The following is a 20,502-nucleotide window of genomic DNA, read 5'->3' on the forward strand; positions in this document are numbered from 1 at the left end:
GAGGGAAGTTTCAGCTGAGGGCGAGGGGCTGGCGGGTTGCGGCTGGTTCTTGGCTTCCTCTCAGGGAAACACCCTCGCCGGGGGCACCGCTGCCACTCCCTCCCCTGCTCCCGGAAGGAGGCTGCAGCTGGCTCAGGCTTTGACCCTTGTTCTTTATTGTCATCCGGAGTAACAAAAGAGGCGAGCGGGGCCCCGGCGTGGGGGGGGCCCTGGCACCCCAGAAGGCCACTTGCTTTGGTTCCTGTTAATGAGCTTTGAAGTATTGCCATGGGGGGGGGGGGGAGGGGGCGGGACGTCCCCGTCGACTACTGCCGACTTTCGGGGGGGATGGGGACTCAGTGCTCTGCAGGGAGGAGGCGCGTCCTGGGGGGTGACAGACTTTGTGCAAAGGGAGGGGTCAGACCCCACGTCGCCCTCCCAGCGCAGCCCCCCCTGTGTGCTACAATCCCCCACCTAGTGCAGTGCAGAACCTCTCCCCAGAGGTGGGAAAGAGTGGACGGGGGGGGGGGGGGGGGGCCCTCAGCCAACCCTGCTGCTTGGTGGCGGCCCCCGCCGCCCTGCAGCCAAAGCCCCCAGCTCCCCCAGACTACTAGGGGACCTAGGCCCCTGAACAAGGGAGGCAGGGAAAGGGCCCCATGTGTCCAGGGTAACCTCCTGCATACCCCCTCCCCCGATCTGCTATGGGGGGCGGCTGAGGTCCTTGCCATGTGCGGGGGGTGCAGCTGCCCCCCCCCACCCACGCACCACCCCAGAATGGGGCCCATTTCTGCCCTCCCAGTCCCCGAGGAAGGAGGGGGTGTCTGTGGAGTGGGGCTGGGCGGCTGTAGCCTAGGACCCAGGCTGAGGAAGGGGCCCAGAGGGCAGGTGCCTCATGGGCTGCCCGGACCCCCCGCCCAAAGCGCCAAACCATACCCAGAGAGGAGGGGGAGGGGAGACACTCGCTGTCCCTTCCCCCACCGTGAGCCTGACCCCTCTGCCCCCCAGGCCAGGGAAATAAATAGGGGCAGAAGGAGCCGGGGGCGGACCCACCCCACGGCCCAGACTGCCAGCGCTCCCCCATCCTACAGGCTCACATGTGGAGGTGGGGGGCCCTGGGAAGCCAAGCGGGAGGCGGGGCACGGGCGGGTTCTAGCGCGTGCCAGGCTCCTCTCCCCACCGTCGGCGTTGGTGCTGGTGCCCGGCGCAGGTCTCAGTGCAAAGAGGGGTGCACGCCCTGCCCGGTGCTGGCCCTGCCGGCGGAAAGGACTCTGCCCAGGCAGGCCGGGCTCCGGGCTCCCCAGCAGCAGCTTTCCCAGGTGCTTTATCTGGGGGGAGAGATGGGGGGGGGGCATGACTCTCAGTTGCAGCACACCCAAGTGGGGACCCACAGCCGGGATCTCCCTGCCCCACGGCCCTGCTTGGGCGCCCCACAGATCCTGGGGGAGCCCCTATGGAGCCCTGTCCCTCCTGGGCTCAGTGCCCCACTGGCTGCCATGGGGGGTGGGCTGGGTGGGGGGCAGAGGCCTCACCTGGCTGCCGGCTGCTGGGGCCTCGGGGGGGAGCCACTCTCGGCCTTCAGGGCGTCCAGGGTCCCTGGGAGCTGCCAGGTGGCGTCAGAGGTAGATATAGGAGCCCCTCCCGCACTGGGAGGAGAGAGCAGGGTGAGGGGGGGCTGGGCTGGGGGGGCAGGGATGGGGCCAGGGCTGGCTCCTCCCCTCCCCCAACCCAGAGTTCAGCATTCCCCTGGACCCCCCCCCCCAACCCCCATGCGTGCTGGTTCCCGACCCCCGCATTACTTGGGCCTGGCTGCAGCTGGCGGGCGAGCTGATTGGCTGTGCGGTGCCGAGGCGGGGCTCTCACATGGTGATTCTCTGGGGGTGGGGTCCGGGGGGGCTGTGGGGGGGGGGGTTAGAGGTCGTTCCACGTCCCTGCAGAATAGCCGCCACCACCCCCATCCCCACAGCCCCACGGCCCAGCTGCCCCCCTCCCCGCCATGGCCCAGCCGCCCACCTGCCCCCCTCCCCCCCACGGCCCAGCCGCCAGCCGCCCACCCCGCCCCGCCCAGCACAGGGGGCACTGGTGGGGGACACTCACCCTGCGCCAAGGACGTGCTGCCATGCGCTGGTCCCTGAGTGGGGCGTCCCTGTGCCGAGCCCGACGGGGCGTCTGAGGGGCTGCAGGAACACAGCCAGGCGGGTCAGGCCCCCACCTGTCGGCCCAGCCGCCGCCTCCCCCCCCGGCACTGCCCCCAACCGCCGCTCGGGGGGGGGGGCCGGTGGGGCTCACCTATTCCGCACGGGGGAGGGGCCTGCCGGTGGAGCCCAGCGCCTCTCCATGGGGGGGCTGGATGTGGCCGCACTGGGCCTGTCCCACACAGCTGCTGCGGTGTTCCCCCCGCCGCCGGGGGGCTCGGCCGGTCCCCGGTCAGCGCTGGCCGCGAGGCCGGGACCTGCGAAGGGAGGGAGCAGAGCGCGAGGTCAGGGCCGCAGCCCACCAGAGGGCTGGGGAGCACGGCCCCGATTTGCATATTCAAACACCCACCGCCTAATTTACATCCATGGGGGGGCAATGAGTGTTACCCATGGCAACCAGCCAGCCCCGCCCACTTCAGCTGCATCCCCTCCCCTCCCCACTGGCCAGCACCACATTCCCCCAGTCACCCATCCTGCTCTCTCCCCTCCCGCAACAACTCCCCCCAAGCACCCCTCCCCCCCCAGTGCTTCCTGCCCGGGGAGACCCCCACCCCTCCCCCGGCCTCGGCTCCCCCCGCAGGTCGCACTGACTGTTCTCTGCTGGGGTCTCGCCCACAGCCTCCCCTCCACCTCCATCCTCCACGCCCCCGCCAGCGTCCTCCTCCTCCGCCGAGTCCCGGCCGCCCTCGCTGTCCGAGCTGCCACCGCTCCTGCCACCAGGAGAGAACAGGGCTGGGGCAGAGCCCTGGGCCCATCGCCCCGGTGTCCCGCCTCCTCCGCCCCGGCTCAGAGTCCCAGACCCATTGCCCCGGTGTTCCGCCTCCTCCGCCCCAGGGGCCCATCGCCCCGGTGTCCCGCCTCCTCCGCCCCAGGTCAGAGCCCTGGGCCCATCACCCCAGTATCCCGTCTCCTCCGCCCCAGCTCAGAGCCCCGGGCCCATCGCCCCGGTATCCCGTCTCCTCCGCCCCGGCTCAGAGCCCCGGGCCCATCGCCCCGGCATCCCGCCTCCTCCGCCCCGGCTCAGAGCCCCGGGCCCATCGCCCCGGTATCCCGTCTCCTCCGCCCCGGATCAGAGCCCCGGGCCCATCGCCCCGGTATCCCGCCTCCTCCGCCCCGGATCAGAGCCCCAGGCCCATCGCCCCGGTATCCCGTCTCCTCCGCCCCGGCTCAGAGCCCCGGGCCCATCGCCCCGGTATCTTGCCTCCTGCCTGCGAGCCTCAGGTCAGATCCATGAGAACATCCAATGCGCTAAGTTAAGGAGAGCTGAGAATACAGCCCAGAAAGCCGCAAGTGCTGGGTGGCCCCCAGGGAATCGGGCCCCAGTGCCTGTGCCTGGCACCCCTGGGAGCAGGTACCTGGGCCGTGCACAGAGCAGCCTCCCCGCCGAGCAGCCCAGCTCCTTCTGCCAGGCGTCCTCGTCCACCAAGTCGTCGTCGTCATCGTCGAACTGCTGGATCCGCTCCTTGCAGCAGACTTCGAAGAGGTTCGAGTTGGGCTGGAGGCAGAGAGTCAGTGTGTGGCTGGCCGGGGGTGCAGGCTGCGCACCGCAGGCAAGGGAGAGGCTGTGGAGGGGGCTGGGCAGGAAGCAGGGCTGGAAGGGGACAGAGGGACTGGGGTGCAGGGCTGTGGAGGTGGGGGGGAGGGCGCAGGGATGGGACACGCCGTGGGGCGCACAAGGGGGAGGGGAGCAGGGCTGCGACACACCGGGGGGGGGTAGGGGGGAGGGGCGCAGGGCCAAGGCAGCAGGGGGAGGGGGCACCCCACTCACGCTCTCGTCATCCGCGCTCAGGGTGAAGCTCAGGCTGCTGACCCGGTCGAAGGGGGCGCTGGAAAGGGAGAGCGGCGTGAAAGGGGGCCGAGCCCACACCCACCTGGGGGTCCCCCCAGCACCGGGGAGCAAGTGGCCATCGAGGGGCCCTGCTCTGACCACTACACTGCACTGCCCTCCCAGAACCAGGCAGAAAAACCAGAAGTCCGGGCTGCCCTCCCCCAGCCCTCAGTCGCTCCAGGGCGCTGCTGGGAAGTTAACCTGGCTGGGCCCAGCTGCGTCTCTGCCTAGGGAATAAATGTGGTTCTCCTGCCCCGCTGTCGGGGGGGGGGGGCAGTCACATGGCGGCCTGGTGGCCCTGGCGGGGGGGGGGGGTCGTTACCTCTTGAGCTGGCGGAAGTGGGCGCTGGAGGCAGCAGAGAGAAAGAGAGAGATGCAGAGAGGTGAAGCCGAGCGGGCCGGGCTGCGGTCCCCAGGTGCGGGGGCCGCCCGGCAGATGGGCAGAGCCCCCAGCTGGCAGTGGGAGTTCCTACGGGTGGGGCCCGTCCAGCCAGGCCTCAGGGTGCAGAGCTAAACTTTACTCCGCCCTTGGCTGGAAAGCGATGGCTTGGGGGGCCAGCGTGCCCCACTCCACAGGCACTTCTATGGCAGTGGGGGATCTGACAGCACCGGGTCTCTACGCAGGGCAGCAGGGAGCCAAGGGAGGGGGATTCTGGAGTGTCTGCCCCCCTCCCCGGGGTAGGCCGGGGAGGTGCTGAGGGGCGAGGCCGAGTAAGAGGCACACGGTCGGCCCCCTGGATCCGCAGCCTGGGTGAAGGGGGGTGGGGTTACCCTGAGCCAGACCTGAGCCCCAGCAGGACAGAGCTAGGGAGAGAACCCAGGAGTCCTGGCCCCCAGCTCTCCTCTAACCGTGGCCCCCTGCTCCCCTCCCAGAGTCAGGGCGAGAACCCAGGAGTTCCAGCGCCGCCGCCTCTAACCACAGCCCCCGCCTCCCTCCCAGCAGCCTGGCTGCCCCGGTGGCAAGGCAGCTCGGCTGGCCAGGGCCGGGGAGTGGCTCTGCTCCCTGCCCTGCAGAGAGGGCAGTGGCGGGCGGGCACGAACTTGACGTTCTCCTCCTGCTCGCCGAACTCCTCGTCGTTGAAGCCGAAGTGGTCGATGAAGGCCGAAGTCACCTGCTGCAGCTGGTAATCCACGAAGGCCTGGCAGGGGGGGGGAGGGACAGACAGACGCACTCACCGAGGGCACCCGGGAGCCCCTCGCCCAGCGCTGGGATGCAGCCCCTCGGCCAGGCCTGCGCCCCATGAGCTGAGCCGGGGAAGGAACCCAGGAGTCCTGGCGCCCAGCCGGCCCCCCGGGGGACCAGACCCACCTGCTGCAGCCCGGCCTCCTGGGGGAAGTTCAGCTCCCTCAGGTCGCCCTCCTCGTCGTCGCTGGACGAGTGCAGCCGGCGCACACTCACCTGCCAAGGGGACGCTGCTCACCGCCGGGCAGGACACGGCACCCCCGGCCGGGCCCCTCCCGGGAGAACGCTGCGGGGGACCCGGCTGTAACTGGGCCGAGAGCGCTGGGGACAGCTCATGGCTTCCACAGGCCTGGCGCAGGGCTGGCACTGCAGGTGACCGCTGCACAGCCATGGGGGCAAGGCCGGGGAGGGGGCGTGGCCGGGGGGGAGGGGGCGGTGCCCAGTGGGGAGTGGGCGTGGCCCCAGGCAGGAGGGGGCAGTGCCCAGTGGGAAGGGGGCGTGGCTCCAGGCAGGAAGCAGCATGGTTGGGCAGGAGGGGGCAGTGCCCAATGGGGAGGGGGCGTGGCCCCGGGCAGGAGGGGGCGGTGCCCAGTGGCTCTGGGTGGGAGGGGCCTGTGGCCAGCTCACCAGATCCACCACGTTTTTCTTATTGGTCTCGGCCAGGGGCCCGGAGACGAATCTCTCCCAGTGCTCCCGCTCCTCCTCGGGCAGCTCTGCCAGGGCAGGGGCAGCGGCGTGAGCTGGTGCCCCCGCGTGGGCTGCAGCCCCCCACCCCCTGCCCCGGGGCCGCCCCCATGGCCACTCCCGAGCCGCTTGTGGGGCAGGGAACAGCCGCAGCCCAGGGGCAGCCGCAGCCGCAGCCCCACCCGCCACCCCACATGCAACTCGCAGCCCGGCCTGGCGCCCGCCTGGCCTCCCCCCCAGCCGCTCCTACCTACCCTGCAGCAGCCGCCCCAGCAGGGCGGCGTGAGGGCCCTTCTCGCAGCTCTGGACCAGGGCGTTGGCGATGCGCGTCAGGTGGCCCATGTATCCCCTGCGCTGGCCGCCGGCTGCCCTGCAAAGGCACCGGAGGGGGGGACGTCACCAGAGCACCCTCATCCCCGGCAGGGCAGGGCCCAGGGGCAGCAGGCTGGAGGGCAGGGGGCTCTGTCAGCACTCAGCGTGGGGCGTGTGGGGGGGCAGGCTCAGGAGAGCTGGGCTCCAGCTCAGAGGCAGCTGCATCTCTGTGTCAGGAAAGGATCCCTGCCGCTGCGCCAGGGGCTGGCAGCTGGGACCTGGGGGGGGATCCTCAGCCCCGGCTCCTGGATTCGAGCCCTAGTGCTGGCAGGTGAGCAATGCCGAGTGGTTAGAGCGGCAGCCTGGCCTCTCGGGCTCGCCCCGAGGGAGCGTCTTGCTCTTCACCCCGCCCAGCACTTACTGCGCCCGCTCGTTCTCCTCCCAGGCCGAAAGGATCCGGTACAGCAAGTGGCAGTTCTGCAGCAGCTGCGGAGGCGGGAGAACAGGGGCAGTGGGTCAGGCCCTGGCGGGGACAAGGGGCAGAGACCTGGCCTGCCGCTGGTTACTGGCTGCATGGGAGCACAGGGCTGGGAGCCAGGACTCCTGGGTTCTCTCCAGGGCGGGGGTGGGGGCCAGTAGGCTAGAGAGGAAGGGGGCTGGGAGCCAGGACTCCTGGGTTCTCGGACAGGGTGGGTCCAGCAAGTTACAGAGACGGTTCCCAGGTCACCTAACCACATGATTCTCTGTTGCGAGTAGGACTTCGGCAGGAATTTCCCTCCCTCTCCAAGAGCATAAAAGGGACCCCAGGAGCCCCCGTCAGTCTCTAGACTCCAGCCTGCGTCATGGGGCCGCTGCCCCCACAACAAAGGGTGGCCTTCCAGACACTAGGAAGACAGCTGCCTGCTGCAGCGGTATGAAGGGAGCTACGTGTGGGGGGGAACGCGCGGCTGTTAATCGTTCCTCTGCCAGTTCTCCGTCCGTCACCACCGACCTTCCAGCTGGGAGATGTGTCCGCACCGGCCCCACAGCGCTCGTGGGGAGAGCTGGGCTGGGCTGTGCGGGAGAACCCGTTCGGAGTTGGAGCTATTGGGTTCGGCCCGGCCGTGCAGGCGGGCAGCAGGAGGAGCAGGGGGATTGCATGTGACTTCTGACTGGCCAGAGGCAGCAGAGGGGTCCGTGTGCCAGGCTGGGCGAGGAGGGAACCCCAGGCTGGGCAGTAAGCCGCCTGGTTTGGCTCTCAGTGGTGCCTGGGAACCTCCATCTGTCTTACACCGGGGCCCCACCTCTCCCCTGCGTGGCATGCGGGGCCGGTGAGAACCTCAGCGAACACGAGACGCGGCAGAGCCGGCCCCACTCACATGCTTGACGACGGGGCTGTCGGGCGGGGAGGCCTCGGGGGGGGCGCCAGCCCGCAGCAGGGCACTCAGGCAGGCCTCCAGCTGGGCGTGCAGGAAGTTGTTGTAGGTGTACTTGAAATACAGGTCCTGGGGGAGACAGCGAGCTCAGGGCTGAGCCTGCGGGGGACCAGGCACTGCATCCAGCCACCCGGCCTGGTAACCCAGGGACCCCTCGCCCAGGGCCGGGGAACACAAGGACTTGGCTGGGGCACTGGCAGGGCCAGGCAGAGGGGGACCCCGCTGGGAGGGGGGCTGGGGACATGGGGACCCCACTGGGGCATTGTGGGGCTGGGCAGAGGGGGACCCCGCTGGGGCATTGGGGGGGTTGGGGGGGGCTGCTCGTGCAGCTGGTTGCTTTGGAAAAGGAAATGAAGCAAAACTGTCCCCGTCCCCGACCTGGGACCCTGGTGTGCGGCTCTGACCCAGGGCGGGGGAGCTGGGCCAGGAGGGGGTGGGCCAGGAGGACCCCTGGCTCTGACTTCACACAACAGCAGAGCTCGAGGGCGGGGGCTGGGGGTAGATTGACCCCGACCCCCCAGAAGCCCCACCCCCCGCCCTCACCAGCATGGTGTTGAGGGCATCCAGCCCCAGCAGCTCCTCCTGCAGGCCGGCGTCCCCGGCGCTCAGCACGCTGCCCAGCAGCTTCACCACCTGCAGCCGCGTGTTCCCCAGTGGCGGGTCCAGCACCCCCCAGGTCATCGGCAGGGCCGGGTGCTGTGGAGATGGCTCAGCATGGCTCAGGGATCCGGGTGCCCCCGAGCACCATGGTAGACCCCTCCCGCCACCGCTGGGCAGAGAACCCAGGAGTCCGGGCTCCCAGCCCCCCCCTCCCCCTCCCACACATGGGCAGAGAACCCAGGAGTCCAGGCTCCCAGCCCCCGCCCCACCACACACACAGCTGGGGAGAGAACCCAGGAGTCCTGGCTCCCAGCCCCCCCTCCCCCTCCCACAGCTGGGTGGAGAACCCAGGAGCCCGGGGGCCCGTTACCTCTGGGGGGTGCCTCAGCAGCTGGTGGAGGTCATGGAGGGAGCTGCGGAGGGCCAGGAGGGTGCTGGGACTGGCCTGGCAGGCGTTGCCCTCGGAGCCCGCAGGGCCCAGCTCCTGCTGCCCTTCCAGGGGGCCATACAAGCTGCCGACTCCCCCAGCCTCAGGCCTGCTGGGGCAGGAGGAGGGGTGAGCCCGAGCGGGGTGGCTGGCTGGCCCCGCCCCCTCCCACATGCCCCGCCCCTCACCTGGCCCTACGCGGCTCCAGCAGCGTCAGCAGCACCTGGATCCCGCTGACAATGACCGACTCGTTCCTTTCGCCCGCCAGCATGTTCCTCAGCAGCTGCTCCACCGTCTCCTGCCTGCGGGGGCACCCGCCCGGCCGGTCACAGGGCTGGAACTGCGCCTGACAGCCCGAGGTCTCTGCCCCCCAACCCCCAGCCCCGGGCGCCCCTCCCCCCCGACCAGCAGCCGCACTCACTTCTCCAGCGTGGCCAGCAGCTGGTCGGGCTCGGGGCTGTCCTGGATCTGGATGATCTGCTCCCGGCTCAGGCGGATGATGTCGCACAGGGACTGGGAGGCATTGGAATGTTGCTGGGAAGGATGGAGGGTTTAAAACCCAAGTTACCATGGTGACAGGAAGGGCGCAGCCAGGCCAAGCCCCGCCCTGTGGGTGCTGACAGCTTGTGGAACAGACCCTCAAAGCAACACCGAGGTCCCTCTTGCTGGGAGGAGCCCCGGACTCCTGGGTTCTCTGCCCAGTGCAGGGAGAGGAGTGCGGGCTCCTGGTTAGAGCAGGGGCTGGGGGGCCAGGGCCCTGGGCAGTGAGCTCCTCGGGGCGGCCACCTGGGGAGACCCAGTGCCCCCAGCTGGCTTGTGGCGTCGCCTGGCGCTCCCAGGCGCCTGGGCCTCAGTGCACAGACCCGTCTGCAGGGAACGGTGCTCCCCAGCTCCGGGCCGGGAGCAGGGCCTAGTGGTTGGGGGGGCAGGGAGCCAGTACTCCTGGGTTCTCCCCACCCCGGTCCCTTCCCCCGGGCAGGGGCCGCGCAGAGCCGCTTACGTTGTCGTCCTTGGAGGGATGAATCATCTCGATCAGTCTCTGCACGATCTTCTCCTCGTTCAGCCACTGCCAAGGGAACAGCCGCTCTGTGCCCCACTCCAGACCTGCCGCCCCTGCAAGCCCGGCAGGTGGGGAGGGGCGGGGGGGGGGGTCATGGGGCAGGGCCTGCAGGCCAGAGGTCAAAGTGGAGCAGCAGGGGTCCAGAAGCGGGGCACTGGGGACCCACAGATAGGGCCTGCAGCCAGGGAGGGGCGGGGTCTGGGGGCCCAAGGGTGGGGCCTGAGGGCAAGGGGTGTGGTCCCCAGGAAGCCCCTCCCCTTACGCCGAAGACCTCCTGGCGCAGCGCTGGCTGCTCCACGCAGGTCAGCAGCCGGAGCAGCAGGTCCATGATGGCCGAGGTGCCGATGTGGCGCAGCAGCAGGCTGACGAAGTCGTCCTTCTTGCGCAGGAAAGCCACAATCTGCGAGGCAGCGAGAGGGCCCGTTGGCCGGGGGCTCCCCGTGCGCCGGCCCAGCACTCGGCTCCGGGGGAAGCCCCCAGCTTGGCAGCCGGGACGCCCCCGAGCCCATGGCCGCCCCAGCCCCCAGCAAGCAGCCGCCGACCCAACTGGGCCCGAGGGGTGGTAACAGCCGCAGCCCCGGGCCCGTCTGGCGCCTCCCCAAGGCCGGCTGCTGGGGAGGGGCTGCGGGCCGGCGAGTGCCTCGCTATTAGTGGTATTACAGTAACAACGCCCATCCCCCGGCTCCCAGGCTGCAGGGAAACTGAGGCAGGGGAAGGGCTGGAGCCGCTGCCCCCAGGGCGGGCTGCCAGCACACACCTGGTCCGTCTTGCGGCTGATGAGGATGCCCATGACCTTGCTGAAGAAGCTGGCCAGCAGCGGGTTGAGGGCGCCGTGGGCCTGCAGGAAGGCGTAGAGCTGCCGCAGCAGCCCCTCGTCCTCGCCCAGCGCGTCCGTGATCGGGCTCACGTCTGACGTCAGGATCTCGCACGACACGCTCGGGTACCTGGGGGCGGGAGGCACCTGCCAGCTGGGGGGGGTGGGGCCGTGGCACCCCAACCCTGTACCCGCCCAGGGACCGCCAGGCCTGCAGCTCAGCTGAGGGCTGATTTGACTCCCCCAACCCCCAGCCCTGCCGGTGCCCCTCACTCCCGACCCACAGCCCCAGAGAGCCCAGCCCTGAGCGCCCCCCCAGGCCCCTCACTCCCGACCCACAGCCCCAGAGAGCCCAGCCCTGAGCGCCCCCCCAGGCCCCTCACTCCTGACCCACAGCCCCAGAGCTTCCAGCCCTCACCCGCACCCCCGTGGCCCCTCACTCCTGACCCACAGCCCCAGAGCACCCAGCCCTGAGCCCCCCCGCTGCAGCCCCTCACTTGTAGCGCAGCCGCTCGTCCAGCTCAGCGGAGGGCTCCTGGGTGACGCAGGTCACCAGCGCCTCCATGTGCTGTGGCTGCAGCAAGAAGTCCAGCAGCTTGCGGTTCACCACCTTGCACTCCTGCAGCACATCGTCCTCGTCCAGCAGCTCCGGCAGCGTCAGGTCCGCGCGGCCCAGCAGCGTCTCCAGGTGCGAGCTGGACTGCAGCTCCAGCTTCCAGAACATGGCGCCCTGCGGGCCACGGAACCGGACGGGGTGAGGGGCGGCACCAGCAGATCCCTCTCTCCTGGGACCCCCAGGGCCCCTCACCCCCACCTCGCAGCCCCCGCCAGCCCAGCCCTGCTCCCCCCAGCCCAGCCCTGCTGCCCCCAGCACTGGCGGTGGTCCTCACTACTGCCCCACAGCCCCCGCCTAGCCCAGCGCCCCCCAACCCCCGCAGCCCCCACCCAGCCCAGCCCTGGGGCCCCCAGTGCCCCTCACTCCCGCCCCACAGCCCCCGCCCAGCCCAGTTCTGGTGATGCCCTCCCGCACTCAGGGCACTGAGCTGCCAGAGGGGGTGGAAGTGAATGAGCCCTGCTGTCTCTGAGGCCGGGGGCCCTGGGAGCAGAGAAAAGCGTGGAGTGACTTTCAGACCCAACCAAGCTAAACCTGAGCTTCCTCCCCAGTTTCAGCCCTGCGCTGAATTTGGGCTGAACCCCCAGGAGCAGAGGGGGGCAGCTCAGCCCATTGGGTGCCCACAGCCTCCCAGGCAGAGCGTGCAAGGACACCCCCCAGGGGCTGGCCAGGGGAGGTGGTAGTCGCTGCCAGACGGGCTCTGCTCAGGGCCAGCAACAACTGAGGTCAGGGAGTCTCAACCCCTCGTCCTCCAGCAGGGGAAACTGAGGCAGGGTGGGAGGGAGAGCAGGGCTATGGGCCGACGGGGTGTCACTGGGGCCGGCCTGGAGAACTGGACGGGGAGGTGGGTCGGCTGGTGGCGATCAGGGAGGCCGCCGGGGCCAGATACTTCAAACCCCCTCAGCCAGCAGGGCCAGGTGCTGCCCACACCCCAACCTGGAAGGCAGCTGGGGCCAGAGGTAGCTGGCTGCCCCTAGTGGGGAAAGGCCCCGCGCCCCATCCCCCCCGCACCTTCCCGACCTGTTCCGCTGCGGTCAGCCGGAGACCGGCTGGTGCCCCAGCCGCCATCCAGACCCTGCCCTGGGGCCTGACATGAGCCAGCCTCTCCCAAGCCCCACCTCTTCTCCAGGGTTGATGCCCTTCCCCACTCAGCCCCAGGCCGGCAGGGGGTGGGGCAGGACCTAGCCACAGCACTGCTCTCTCCAAGGCAAGCTGCAGCGAGCTGCTCCCAGAGCAGGGCGTGTGGGGGCAGCGAGACGCATGGGCCCCTCTGCCGCATGGCCCGTGCTCCCCCCCCGGCTGTGTCTACAGGCCCAATCAGAGAAGAACCTATTGCACCAGGTGCTGCCTGGCTCGGCCTCGCTCAGCACCAGGGGCAGCACAGACCCCCCCCCCCCCCCGCCCCCAGCCTGAGATCAGGGCCCCCTCGCACCAGGCTCTGTTCCGTCCACCCCAGCCCTGCCTCTCAGCAAGACCGAGCCTCCTGCCCAGGCTACAAACCTCCACAGACAGAGGTGGGATTCCGCCTCCCTGGTGCCCACATGGAGATGGACTCAGCAGCTGCCCCAGAGTAGGAGCATGCACCCAGCTCTCCCCTGCGCTAGCCACTAGGCCAGACTCCTTCCCTCTCCAGTGAGACTTTCAGCCAGCGCCGCATAGTTAATAGGGTCTGGCCCCCTCCAACCCACACAGCCCATCCGTGGCCCTACCCCTGTGGCAGCCAATGCCCAGCCCTGGCACGCTCCGTGGGCAGGGGACACACGCGCCCGGCAGATACCGCTGTGGAGGCCTGGCTCCTTCCCCAAGCCACCGGCTCTGGGCGCTGCTAGAGGAACGGAAGAGGCAGGAAATGGTTTGCAGAAAAGACTGAGAAGCAGCGCAGGGGAGAGCGTGCGAAGGGTGGAGGCCCCACCCCAGAACGCCAGCCTGCCACCTCCGGCCACCCGCCAGCATAAGGACCCTGACCGGGCACACTGACACCTGTCTGGGGCTGGGGGCGGCTCTGGGCAGCACCTTATGGCAGGAACCGGCTTTCAGTAGGTCTGGGCAGAGCGAGGCACAACAGGGCCCTGATCTCAGCTGTGGCAGGGTCTCTCTGCGTCTGTGCAGTGTCTGGCGTCAGGGGGACCCAGCTGTTGGGGGTCCAGGCTCCCTGGTGCAGGATAGTGAGCTCACCACATCCCCTGCCAGGCAGCATGGCCCCAGAAACACTGCAGCTGGAGAATCTGGAAAAGGAAACCGAAGCACGTTCCCAACACAGAATACGAACGTGGAGCTTTCGCAGCACCGCACAGCGCGGAGCCTGCAGCTAACAACACAGGCCGGACTCTCATCACATCAAATAACGCCCACCTGACTCGGGGTCACAGACACCCGGCCCCGTGGGGCCCAGGGCTGGGAGACCAGCAGCGCAGGCAGGCGGAGCTGGAGACACGCAAAGGTTACGCGGGTCACACGCAAGGGGTGCAGCGAAAGAGGAGTCGCTCCAAGCTGCCTGTCGCAGCTCCCAGCCCATGGGCTGAGCTGGCGAGTGCTCAGGGCTGGTGCTGCTCTGCCCAGTGCCCTGGCCGGGAGAATGCAACAGGGCTAAGAAGAAGGACCCCGAGTGCAGAGAGAGACCCTCGGGGGGGGTCCTGCACCCCACTCACTGCCCCACTGAGCCAGCCAGGCCCTGCCCTGGGACTGGGTGGGACCGGTGCCACCGGGGAGGGGACAGGCCCCGCCCCATTCCCTGCCCCCACCCCCGCCCCAGCAAGGCCCCACCCCCTGCACTGCCCCAGTGACACCCCGGGGGTCTCACCCCGCACAGTCCCAACCCGCTTCGCAGAAGGGAAACTGAGGCACGGAGCAGTGACGCGCTCCCAGCACGTGGTCAGGCGGGGGGGAGATACAGGAGTCCGGGCTCCTGGCCGCTTCCCCACCAAGAGGAGAACCCAGGCGTCCGAGGCGCGCGCGGCCACGCCCCTGCAGCGGCCACGCCCCCCCCGAGCCCCCGGGGGCGGGGCGGTGTCCGGGGTGGGGGCGGGGCCCGTGGGCCAGAGGGGGTCCCGCTAACTGGCCCCGCCCGACCCAGGGTCCCAGCGCTCCCCGCGGGGGGAGGGGCCAATATGGCGGCCACCGAGAGATGCAGCTTACCGGGCCCCCTGGCACTGCCGCGATCCCACAATGCCCCGCACTCGGCGGTAGCAGCCGCTCTCTGACGGCGCCGCCCCGTCTCGCTGCCGGCCCCCCCCCGGGGGCAATGCGCATGCGCCGGGCACGGGACCTTCTTTCGCGTCAGCAGGCGGCGCATGCGTAACCTCCACAAGGAGAGGGTGAGCCGCGGTCACGCGAGTTCCAAGCCTCCCTGGCCCAGCGGACGCGCATGCCCGGAGCCTTCGAACCCCAGTTTTGCTGGGGACTGTGCGTATTGCGCACGCGCCACTCGCCCTCCACCCTGTGCTCGACACCTGAGGCTGGTGCGCATGCGTATCCAAACTCCGCTCTGCAGCTTCAGGTACGCATGCGTACGTTTCAGCCCCTTGCCGCGGGAAAGGCGCGCGCGTGTATTCCTCCCGTGCGCACGCGCCCTGGACAAACCCAGTTCCCGCGCTTCCTCGGCTCCTTCCAGCCCCACACGCCAGGCGGCCTGGCGCAGGCGCAGTACGTGCAGCTCCTAATCAATTTACACATGTAATTGACTGTGACTTCATCATTTCGTACCTTTCTCAGTCCTCACTGTCACTCCTTCACCCCGAGAACCACTGGGGGAGTGACATCATCAACGCTCTGTGTGACATCACATTACATCATAATTCTGAGCCCCAGCATCAGCCAGACCACGCCTGACATCAGCAGGTTAGTAGCACTGTTGAGGATGTGACAATAGCTCTGACCTCATTCTTTTCATGCCACACACACCATGACATCACTGCACCGAGTCCCCACCTTCTCTTCAGTGTGACATCACCCACGACAGCCTTGCTAGGCACTGGGACATCACCCCGAATGGGGCAGGCAGCAGTCCCCTTGTAAACAGCACCACGCTTCAGCCCCACTCCACGCTCCCCCACCCGCCAGGACCCCAGCATCTCCCTGGAGACAGAAAGGAGCCACCCAATGCAGAACTTTTATTAGAAAACCATCAGTAACAAGAACACAGGAAAAGGCAGAGGGGATGGCGCTGCTGGGACCCCCCTAAGCTCATTACCCTTCCGCCCCGCCGATATGGGGAACATGTGATAGCAGTGGAGACAGCACCTATCCTCTGGGTTCCCAAGCCAGACAGCACCCCACATTCCGAGGCAGGCCCACTTCAGAGCCTGGGCCCCCTAGAGGCGACACCCCGTGCCTCATTTCCCCCACCCCACAGCCTGCATCTCTTCAGGGGCATCTCTCACTGATCCACAAATGGAAAGCCAAAGGGCTCCTGCTTTGGATCCAGCTAAGGGGCCTTCACTCTAGGGCGGCTCCGACCCCTCTCCCTCCCCCTGCTGGGGTCCCTCTCGGAAAAGCTGTCCCCCCAACCCCCGGGACCAGGCAGTTAATCTGGAGGGGGGGGGGGGAACAGGGCATAGACGCGAGGGCCGGACACCGATCCAGGGGGCACAGGAGGGGCCGGGGGCGGTCACAGATCCGGGGGGAACACCAGGACTCGCCACCGCTCCCGGAGGCAGTCACCGATCCATGCTGCTGTCCTCGGCGGGGGCCTGGAAGCAGATGTGCTGTAGCCGCTCACAGAATTCCAGCTCCTCCTGGGGGAAGGCAAGGGGCACAAGGCAGGGGGGTGAGTGGGGCTGGCCTCCCCACCTCACGGGCGGCTTGCGGGGCTGCAGGGAGCCTGCTGCTGCTGCAGCTGCGCCAACCCATGGCCAGCAGCGTGGTGAAGATCCCAAGCTAAGCAGGGTGGGGGTGGGTTGTAGCACAGATGGGAGAGCCAGCAGGGGGTTGTAGGGCAGGGGCTCAGGCAGGCCAAGCGGGTGTAGGAGGCCTGGTCCTTGCACTGCTGCTGGGAAGTTCCCCAGAGTGCAGCTGAATTCCTGCTTCAGGAGGAGCCTCGGGGAAGTGGGAACAGACAAGGGAGCAGTAATGAGCGAGGACCGGCCAGCTGCCTCTGGATCAGGCCCTCCGCTCAGTTAAAGAGCAACGGGAGCTGACAACAGGATGGAGCAATGGCAGAGACTCACAGTTGGGCTGACTCAGCCACCCGGGACAGTGGGGAGCGGGTAGGAAGTGGGATCGTCATGGGATAGCAAACTGAGGGTAGCACTGACAGTGCCAGGCCGTGGCCATGAAGTAGGGGGCATAGAGATGGGAGATCCATAGTGCCAGGCAGGGGGAGCAGGGTACAGCTGGTGGGGAGGGCAGAGACGGGAAGCTCTAATCAGCAAACACACTCCCCCCCCACCTACCTGGAACTCCTCCTGCTGCTGCAGCAGCTGGCACCGCTCCTTCAGCAGCTCCTCCAGCGCCAGCTGTGGCTCCCGGCACTCCCGCACCCCCTGGGGGAAATCCGCCACCAGGCTGGGGCAGTGGAGGCTGGTCTCAGCACAGACCAATGGCCCCGTCCTCCCCACTGAGTCCCTGCTCCGTCCGCCGGTCCCCGTGCCGTCCCCCAGAGCCGGGGAGAGCCCAGGTGCCCGGCCCCAACCCCTGCTCTGCCCGCCGGCCCCTGTGCCCATCAGAGCCGGGGAGAGCTCAGGTGCCCAACACCCAACCCCTGTTCCACCCCCCCCCGGCCCCCGTGTCCCTCCTGAGTTGGGGAGAGCCCAGGCGCCCAGCCCCGCCTCTGCCCCATTCCCATCTCACCTGCAGAGGGCCCCCAGAACGTGCTCGTGGAAAGGGCTGTGCTCAGAGCGGATCAGAGCCACCAGTTGCTGCACCATGCCCATGGAGCAGAGGGTCTCTGCAGAGGGAAGCAGCGAGTTAGGGGGACGGAGCGTGTGTGCTGGTGGGAGAGACAGAGGGCGACGTCCCCTGCTCCAGCACCAGGCTGGGCGAGATGGGGGAGGCTGGGGGAGGGGGGGCAGCAGGTGGCAGCCAGGGAGGCAGAGCAAGGTGGGAGGGGGCAGAGAACAGCACCCCTCAGTGCCCGGCCAGGCAGGGGGGCAGGGACAGGGCACGGCCAGCGGTGGGCAGAGATGGGCCATGGCCCGCAGGGGGCAGCGGGCAGAGGACACCCCCCCCACGAGGGCCCCTCACCTTTGTGCTCTGGGTGGTCCAGGAGCAGGTTCTGCAGCAGGAAGGCGGATTTGACCTTGAGCTTCTCCACGGGGCTCTGCATGGCGCGCATCAGCACCGAGAAGCCGTCCAGGCGCAGGAACTGCTGCAGGCCACCCTCCTGGGCGCGCACCAGGCCTGAGCCGGGGAGAGGGGCAGAACCAGCCTGACCCAGAGCCCTGCTCCCGCCCCTGCACTGCACTGCCGCTCCTGCCCTCCGGGGGGCAGAGGAAAGCAGGGGCTCCGCGCTGGGCCCCTCTGCCACAGGTGGCCAGTAATCTCCATGGCCATGGCGCAGGTGCCCCCTCGAGGGAAGCCCGGCACCTCGCTCCCTCCCACCGCCCCCGGCCAGGACTCACAGGAGATGGCGAAGAGCGCCTTGACGCGCACCACGTCGGCCCCGTCGTGGTCCAGCAGGCGCAGCAGCTTGCGCATGCAGCCCAGCGCCAGCGCCTGCTCCTGCACCGTGGGCACGTTCTGGGCGCAGGTGCCCAGCAGGTGAGCGGCGCGCCAGCGCAGCTCCGGGACAGGGTGCTCCAGGTAGCGGTGAGCCAGCAGCCGCATCCCGTCCAGCTTGCAGAAATCTGGGCCGGGGGGAGAGATCCAGTTTGATGTCAGGTGTCCTGGAGGCTCCTCCCACCCAGTGGGGGGGACTCTGCCTCCCACCACCACTCGCCCCTGTGTGCGCACACAAACCGCGCCCATAGAGGGGGTCTCAGGCAGCGCCAGCAGGGCACCCCCAAGCCCGGCCTGCTCAGCTCAGCCTGTCACATGGTTTACCCCCATGGGAGACTCACCTTTGGGCAGGGCCCCAGAGCAGAGCCCCCAACTGCCTGCCCCCCACATTCACAGCAAAACTCCCCTCCATTCCCCCCAGTCCTGCCCAGCCCTCCCGATGCAACCCCACACCCCAGCTCCCCTGAGATCCCCCGTCCTGCCTGACCCATGTGCCCCCCAGAATCTGCCCCTCGTACCTGCAGCGTTGTCCAGGTTCTCACACAGGTCGGCCAGTAGCTCCAGCGCGCCAGCCTGGCGTGAGGGGTCATCCTCGGTGGGCTCCGAGGTCTCCCCACTGTCCGCTCCCGGGGACACGGCCTCCAGCACCCGCAGACACTCCTTCATCTGCTCCACCTCCTCCAGCTGCCCTCTGAATGCCTGAGCCATGGCCTCCTGCAGCCACTGCCGCCGCTGGAAGCAGGGAGAGAGGGGGTCAGCGCCTAGCCCCACCGCAAACCCCCCTCGCAGCGGGGGCAGAACCCAGAGGCCAGGCTTCGGCATCTGGCTCTAACCATCAAACCCTACTCCACTCCCACAACCAGGCAGAAATCCAAGAATCCTAGCTCTCAGGCCACCTGTTCTAACCGCTAGACCCCACTCCCCTCCCAGAGCCATGATAGGACCCAGGAGTCCTGTAGCCACATGATGCAGCCCCGCACCTCATCAGACATGGGCTCCAGCTGGTTGGGCTCTGCATTGCCAGTGGTGATGGCCATTTGCAGCAGCCCCTGCAGGTTCTGCGGATGCTCACGCGGCGGCTGATTCCCCCCAGCACCCCCTTCAGCCATGGCTGGGGCAGTGTGGGGTCAGAGAGCAGGCGCCTCACAACGGCCCCTGCAGACAAAGGCACAGACAATGGGAGTCAGGCCCTGAACTAGGGAGAATCCTGGCCACAAGCCACCTCCATCTCTACCCACTAGACCCCACTCCCCTTCCAGAGACAGAACCCAAGACTCTCAGCTCCTAGCTTCCAGCCCCAAGCTCTAACCCGGGGTGAGCAAATGTTTTACACTGGGCCCCACTTTTCACCCCTAAAATTAGCAGAGCCCCCCAACCTGTCCGATGTAACCCAAACTGATGGAAATTTCAGTTATGTTCCTATGGAGAAAAAAAATATTTTGGCGCGTGTAAGAAACCAAGAACATACGAGGTGAAAGTTTTATTAGTGTGGAAACAAAAACACACAAACATCACAACGGTAACAGGTTTCAACGTTTTCAGGGAGGTGGCTGAGCCCGACTCAGCAGGTGATCCTGCTGCACCCCCTTATGTAATTTCACACCCACGCCCACTTTGCACACCCCAGACTCTAACCCACAAAACCCCACCCTCCATCACCTAGGTCTGGAGTCCGGGTGTTACCAGATGCTGTGTCTGTGCTGGGAACTCTGCCTGGAGAAGGTCACTGGCTCTTGCTTCTGGCACCAGGCAAGGGTCCCCAAGCAAAGGGAAAGAACCCAGGTCACCAGGGGCTCAGCCCGGGGTCAGAGGGAGGGGAAGCTGGGCGGCTGGGGGGTCACAAGGTATGGAGGGCTACCCCGCTCCCCCTTTCAGTGATCTCCAAGGCAGACCAACACCCCTTCTCAGGGCAGTGTCAACCCCGTCCTCCCCCAAGCCTCCCACTCGCCACCCCCACCAGCCCCACCTCTGCCCCAGCCCCCCACTCACCACCCCCAGCCCCCCTCTGCCCCAGCCCCCCACTCCTCTCCACCAGCCCCCTCATTCACCGCCCCCGCCCCACGTCTGCCCCAGCCCCCCACTCACCACCCCCAGCCCCCTTCTGCCACAGCCCCCCACTCCTCTCCACCAGCCCCCTCATTCACTGCACCCGCCCCACCTCTGCCACAGCCCCCCACTCACCACCCCAGCCCCCCTCTGCCACAGCCCCCCACTCACCACCCCAGCCCCCCTCTGCCACAGCCCCCCACTCACCACCCCCAGCCCCCCTCTGCCACAGCCCCCCACTCCTCTCCACCAGCCCCCTCATTCACCGCACCCGCCCCACCTCTGCCCCAGCCCCCCACTCACCACCCCCAGCCCCCCTCTGCCCCAGCCCCCCACTCCTCTCCACCAGCCCCCTCATTCACCGCCCCCGCCCCACTCTGCCCCAGCCACTCACCGCCCCCCGCTCTCACCCACTACTGCGCCCCGTACTCCCCGCTCCCCGCTCTGGGCGCCGCCATCTTGGCCGGATGTGACGCATCAGAATAAGGGGGCGGTGCGCCCCCTGCTGGCAGGAGCGGAGACGCGGGGGGGATCCACAGGAGGTTTGTGGGGGGAGCAACCGGGCCTGGGGGGATCCGTCCAACTGGGGCCTCTGGGGGGTTACGGAGGAATGTGGGGGGCCCAGAGGCTGGGGGGATCCAGTGGGTAGGACTGCACATGGGGGGGCTGGGGAGGGCTGCAGGGAGGGGTATTTC

General features: G+C 68.4%; 2 protein-coding genes across 13 annotated transcripts; both read right to left on the reverse strand.

Annotated features, from left to right (window-relative positions):
• Positions 1 to 154: 154 nt before the first annotated feature.
• PPP6R1 (protein phosphatase 6 regulatory subunit 1) lies at positions 155 to 14,497 on the reverse strand. Of its 11 annotated transcripts, none has more exons than XM_075016189.1 (26): positions 14,243 to 14,487; positions 13,121 to 13,332; positions 12,817 to 12,932; positions 10,992 to 11,224; positions 10,438 to 10,624; positions 9,943 to 10,080; positions 9,621 to 9,686; positions 9,042 to 9,154; positions 8,809 to 8,922; positions 8,564 to 8,732; positions 8,137 to 8,289; positions 7,537 to 7,662; positions 6,600 to 6,664; positions 6,121 to 6,236; positions 5,810 to 5,895; positions 5,309 to 5,398; positions 5,041 to 5,138; positions 4,322 to 4,345; positions 3,940 to 3,997; positions 3,527 to 3,666; positions 2,763 to 2,881; positions 2,266 to 2,428; positions 2,074 to 2,153; positions 1,776 to 1,872; positions 1,509 to 1,622; positions 155 to 1,304 (listed from the first exon to the last, which is right to left on the reverse strand). In XM_075016189.1, the coding sequence occupies exons 4-26, from the start codon at positions 11,216 to 11,218 to the stop codon at positions 1,301 to 1,303; spliced, it is 2,547 nt and encodes an 848-aa protein (XP_074872290.1). In that variant the 5' UTR covers positions 11,219 to 11,224; positions 12,817 to 12,932; positions 13,121 to 13,332; positions 14,243 to 14,487; the 3' UTR covers positions 155 to 1,300. The 11 variants fall into 11 exon arrangements, with proteins under 11 accessions (XP_074872290.1, XP_074872287.1, XP_074872296.1 ...); XM_075016186.1 differs by lacking the exon at positions 12,817 to 12,932 and adding an exon at positions 13,460 to 13,670; XM_075016195.1 differs by lacking the exon at positions 12,817 to 12,932 and having other exon boundaries at positions 2,802 to 2,881; positions 14,243 to 14,489.
• A 704-nt stretch (positions 14,498 to 15,201) lies between these two features.
• On the reverse strand, positions 15,202 to 20,271 carry HSPBP1 (HSPA (Hsp70) binding protein 1). 2 transcript variants are annotated; one of them, XM_075015970.1, is made up of 9 exons: positions 20,218 to 20,271; positions 19,421 to 19,500; positions 18,742 to 18,916; positions 18,280 to 18,493; positions 17,665 to 17,889; positions 17,288 to 17,443; positions 16,895 to 16,991; positions 16,498 to 16,609; positions 15,202 to 15,840 (listed from the first exon to the last, which is right to left on the reverse strand). In XM_075015970.1, exons 3-9 carry the CDS (start codon positions 18,868 to 18,870, stop codon positions 15,763 to 15,765), a joined length of 1,011 nt encoding a protein of 336 aa, XP_074872071.1. In that variant the 5' UTR covers positions 18,871 to 18,916; positions 19,421 to 19,500; positions 20,218 to 20,271; the 3' UTR covers positions 15,202 to 15,762. The 2 variants fall into 2 exon arrangements, with proteins under 2 accessions (XP_074872071.1, XP_074872072.1); XM_075015971.1 differs by having other exon boundaries at positions 19,421 to 19,497; positions 20,218 to 20,270.
• Between the last annotated feature and the right edge of the window lie 231 nt (positions 20,272 to 20,502).

The sequence above is a fragment of the Carettochelys insculpta genome, chromosome 22 (assembly GCF_033958435.1).
Source record: "Carettochelys insculpta isolate YL-2023 chromosome 22, ASM3395843v1, whole genome shotgun sequence".
Lineage (NCBI taxonomy): Eukaryota > Metazoa > Chordata > Testudines > Carettochelyidae > Carettochelys > Carettochelys insculpta.

What these genes read in the sequence shown, in the direction of transcription:
- HSPBP1 (XM_075015970.1), bottom strand. Translation starts at nt 18,870, where the DNA reads ATGGCTGAAGGGGGTGCTGGGGGGAATCAGCCGCCGCGTGAGCATCCG. An exon ending in TGGAGCCCATGTCTGATGAG is followed by an intron (nt 18,494 to 18,741) that starts GTGCGGGGCTGC and finishes CCCTGCTTCCAG; the next exon opens with CGGCGGCAGTGGCTGCAGGA. An exon ending in GAACCTGGACAACGCTGCAG is followed by an intron (nt 17,890 to 18,279) that starts GTACGAGGGGCA and finishes CCCCCGGCCCAG; the next exon opens with ATTTCTGCAAGCTGGACGGG.
- PPP6R1 (XM_075016185.1), bottom strand. Translation starts at nt 11,218, where the DNA reads ATGTTCTGGAAGCTGGAGCTGCAGTCCAGCTCGCACCTGGAGACGCTG. An exon ending in CTGCTGGCCACGCTGGAGAA is followed by an intron (nt 8,923 to 9,041) that starts GTGAGTGCGGCT and finishes GTGCCCCCGCAG; the next exon opens with GCAGGAGACGGTGGAGCAGC. An exon ending in AGAAAAACGTGGTGGATCTG is followed by an intron (nt 5,399 to 5,809) that starts GTGAGCTGGCCA and finishes TCCCCTTGGCAG; the next exon opens with GTGAGTGTGCGCCGGCTGCA.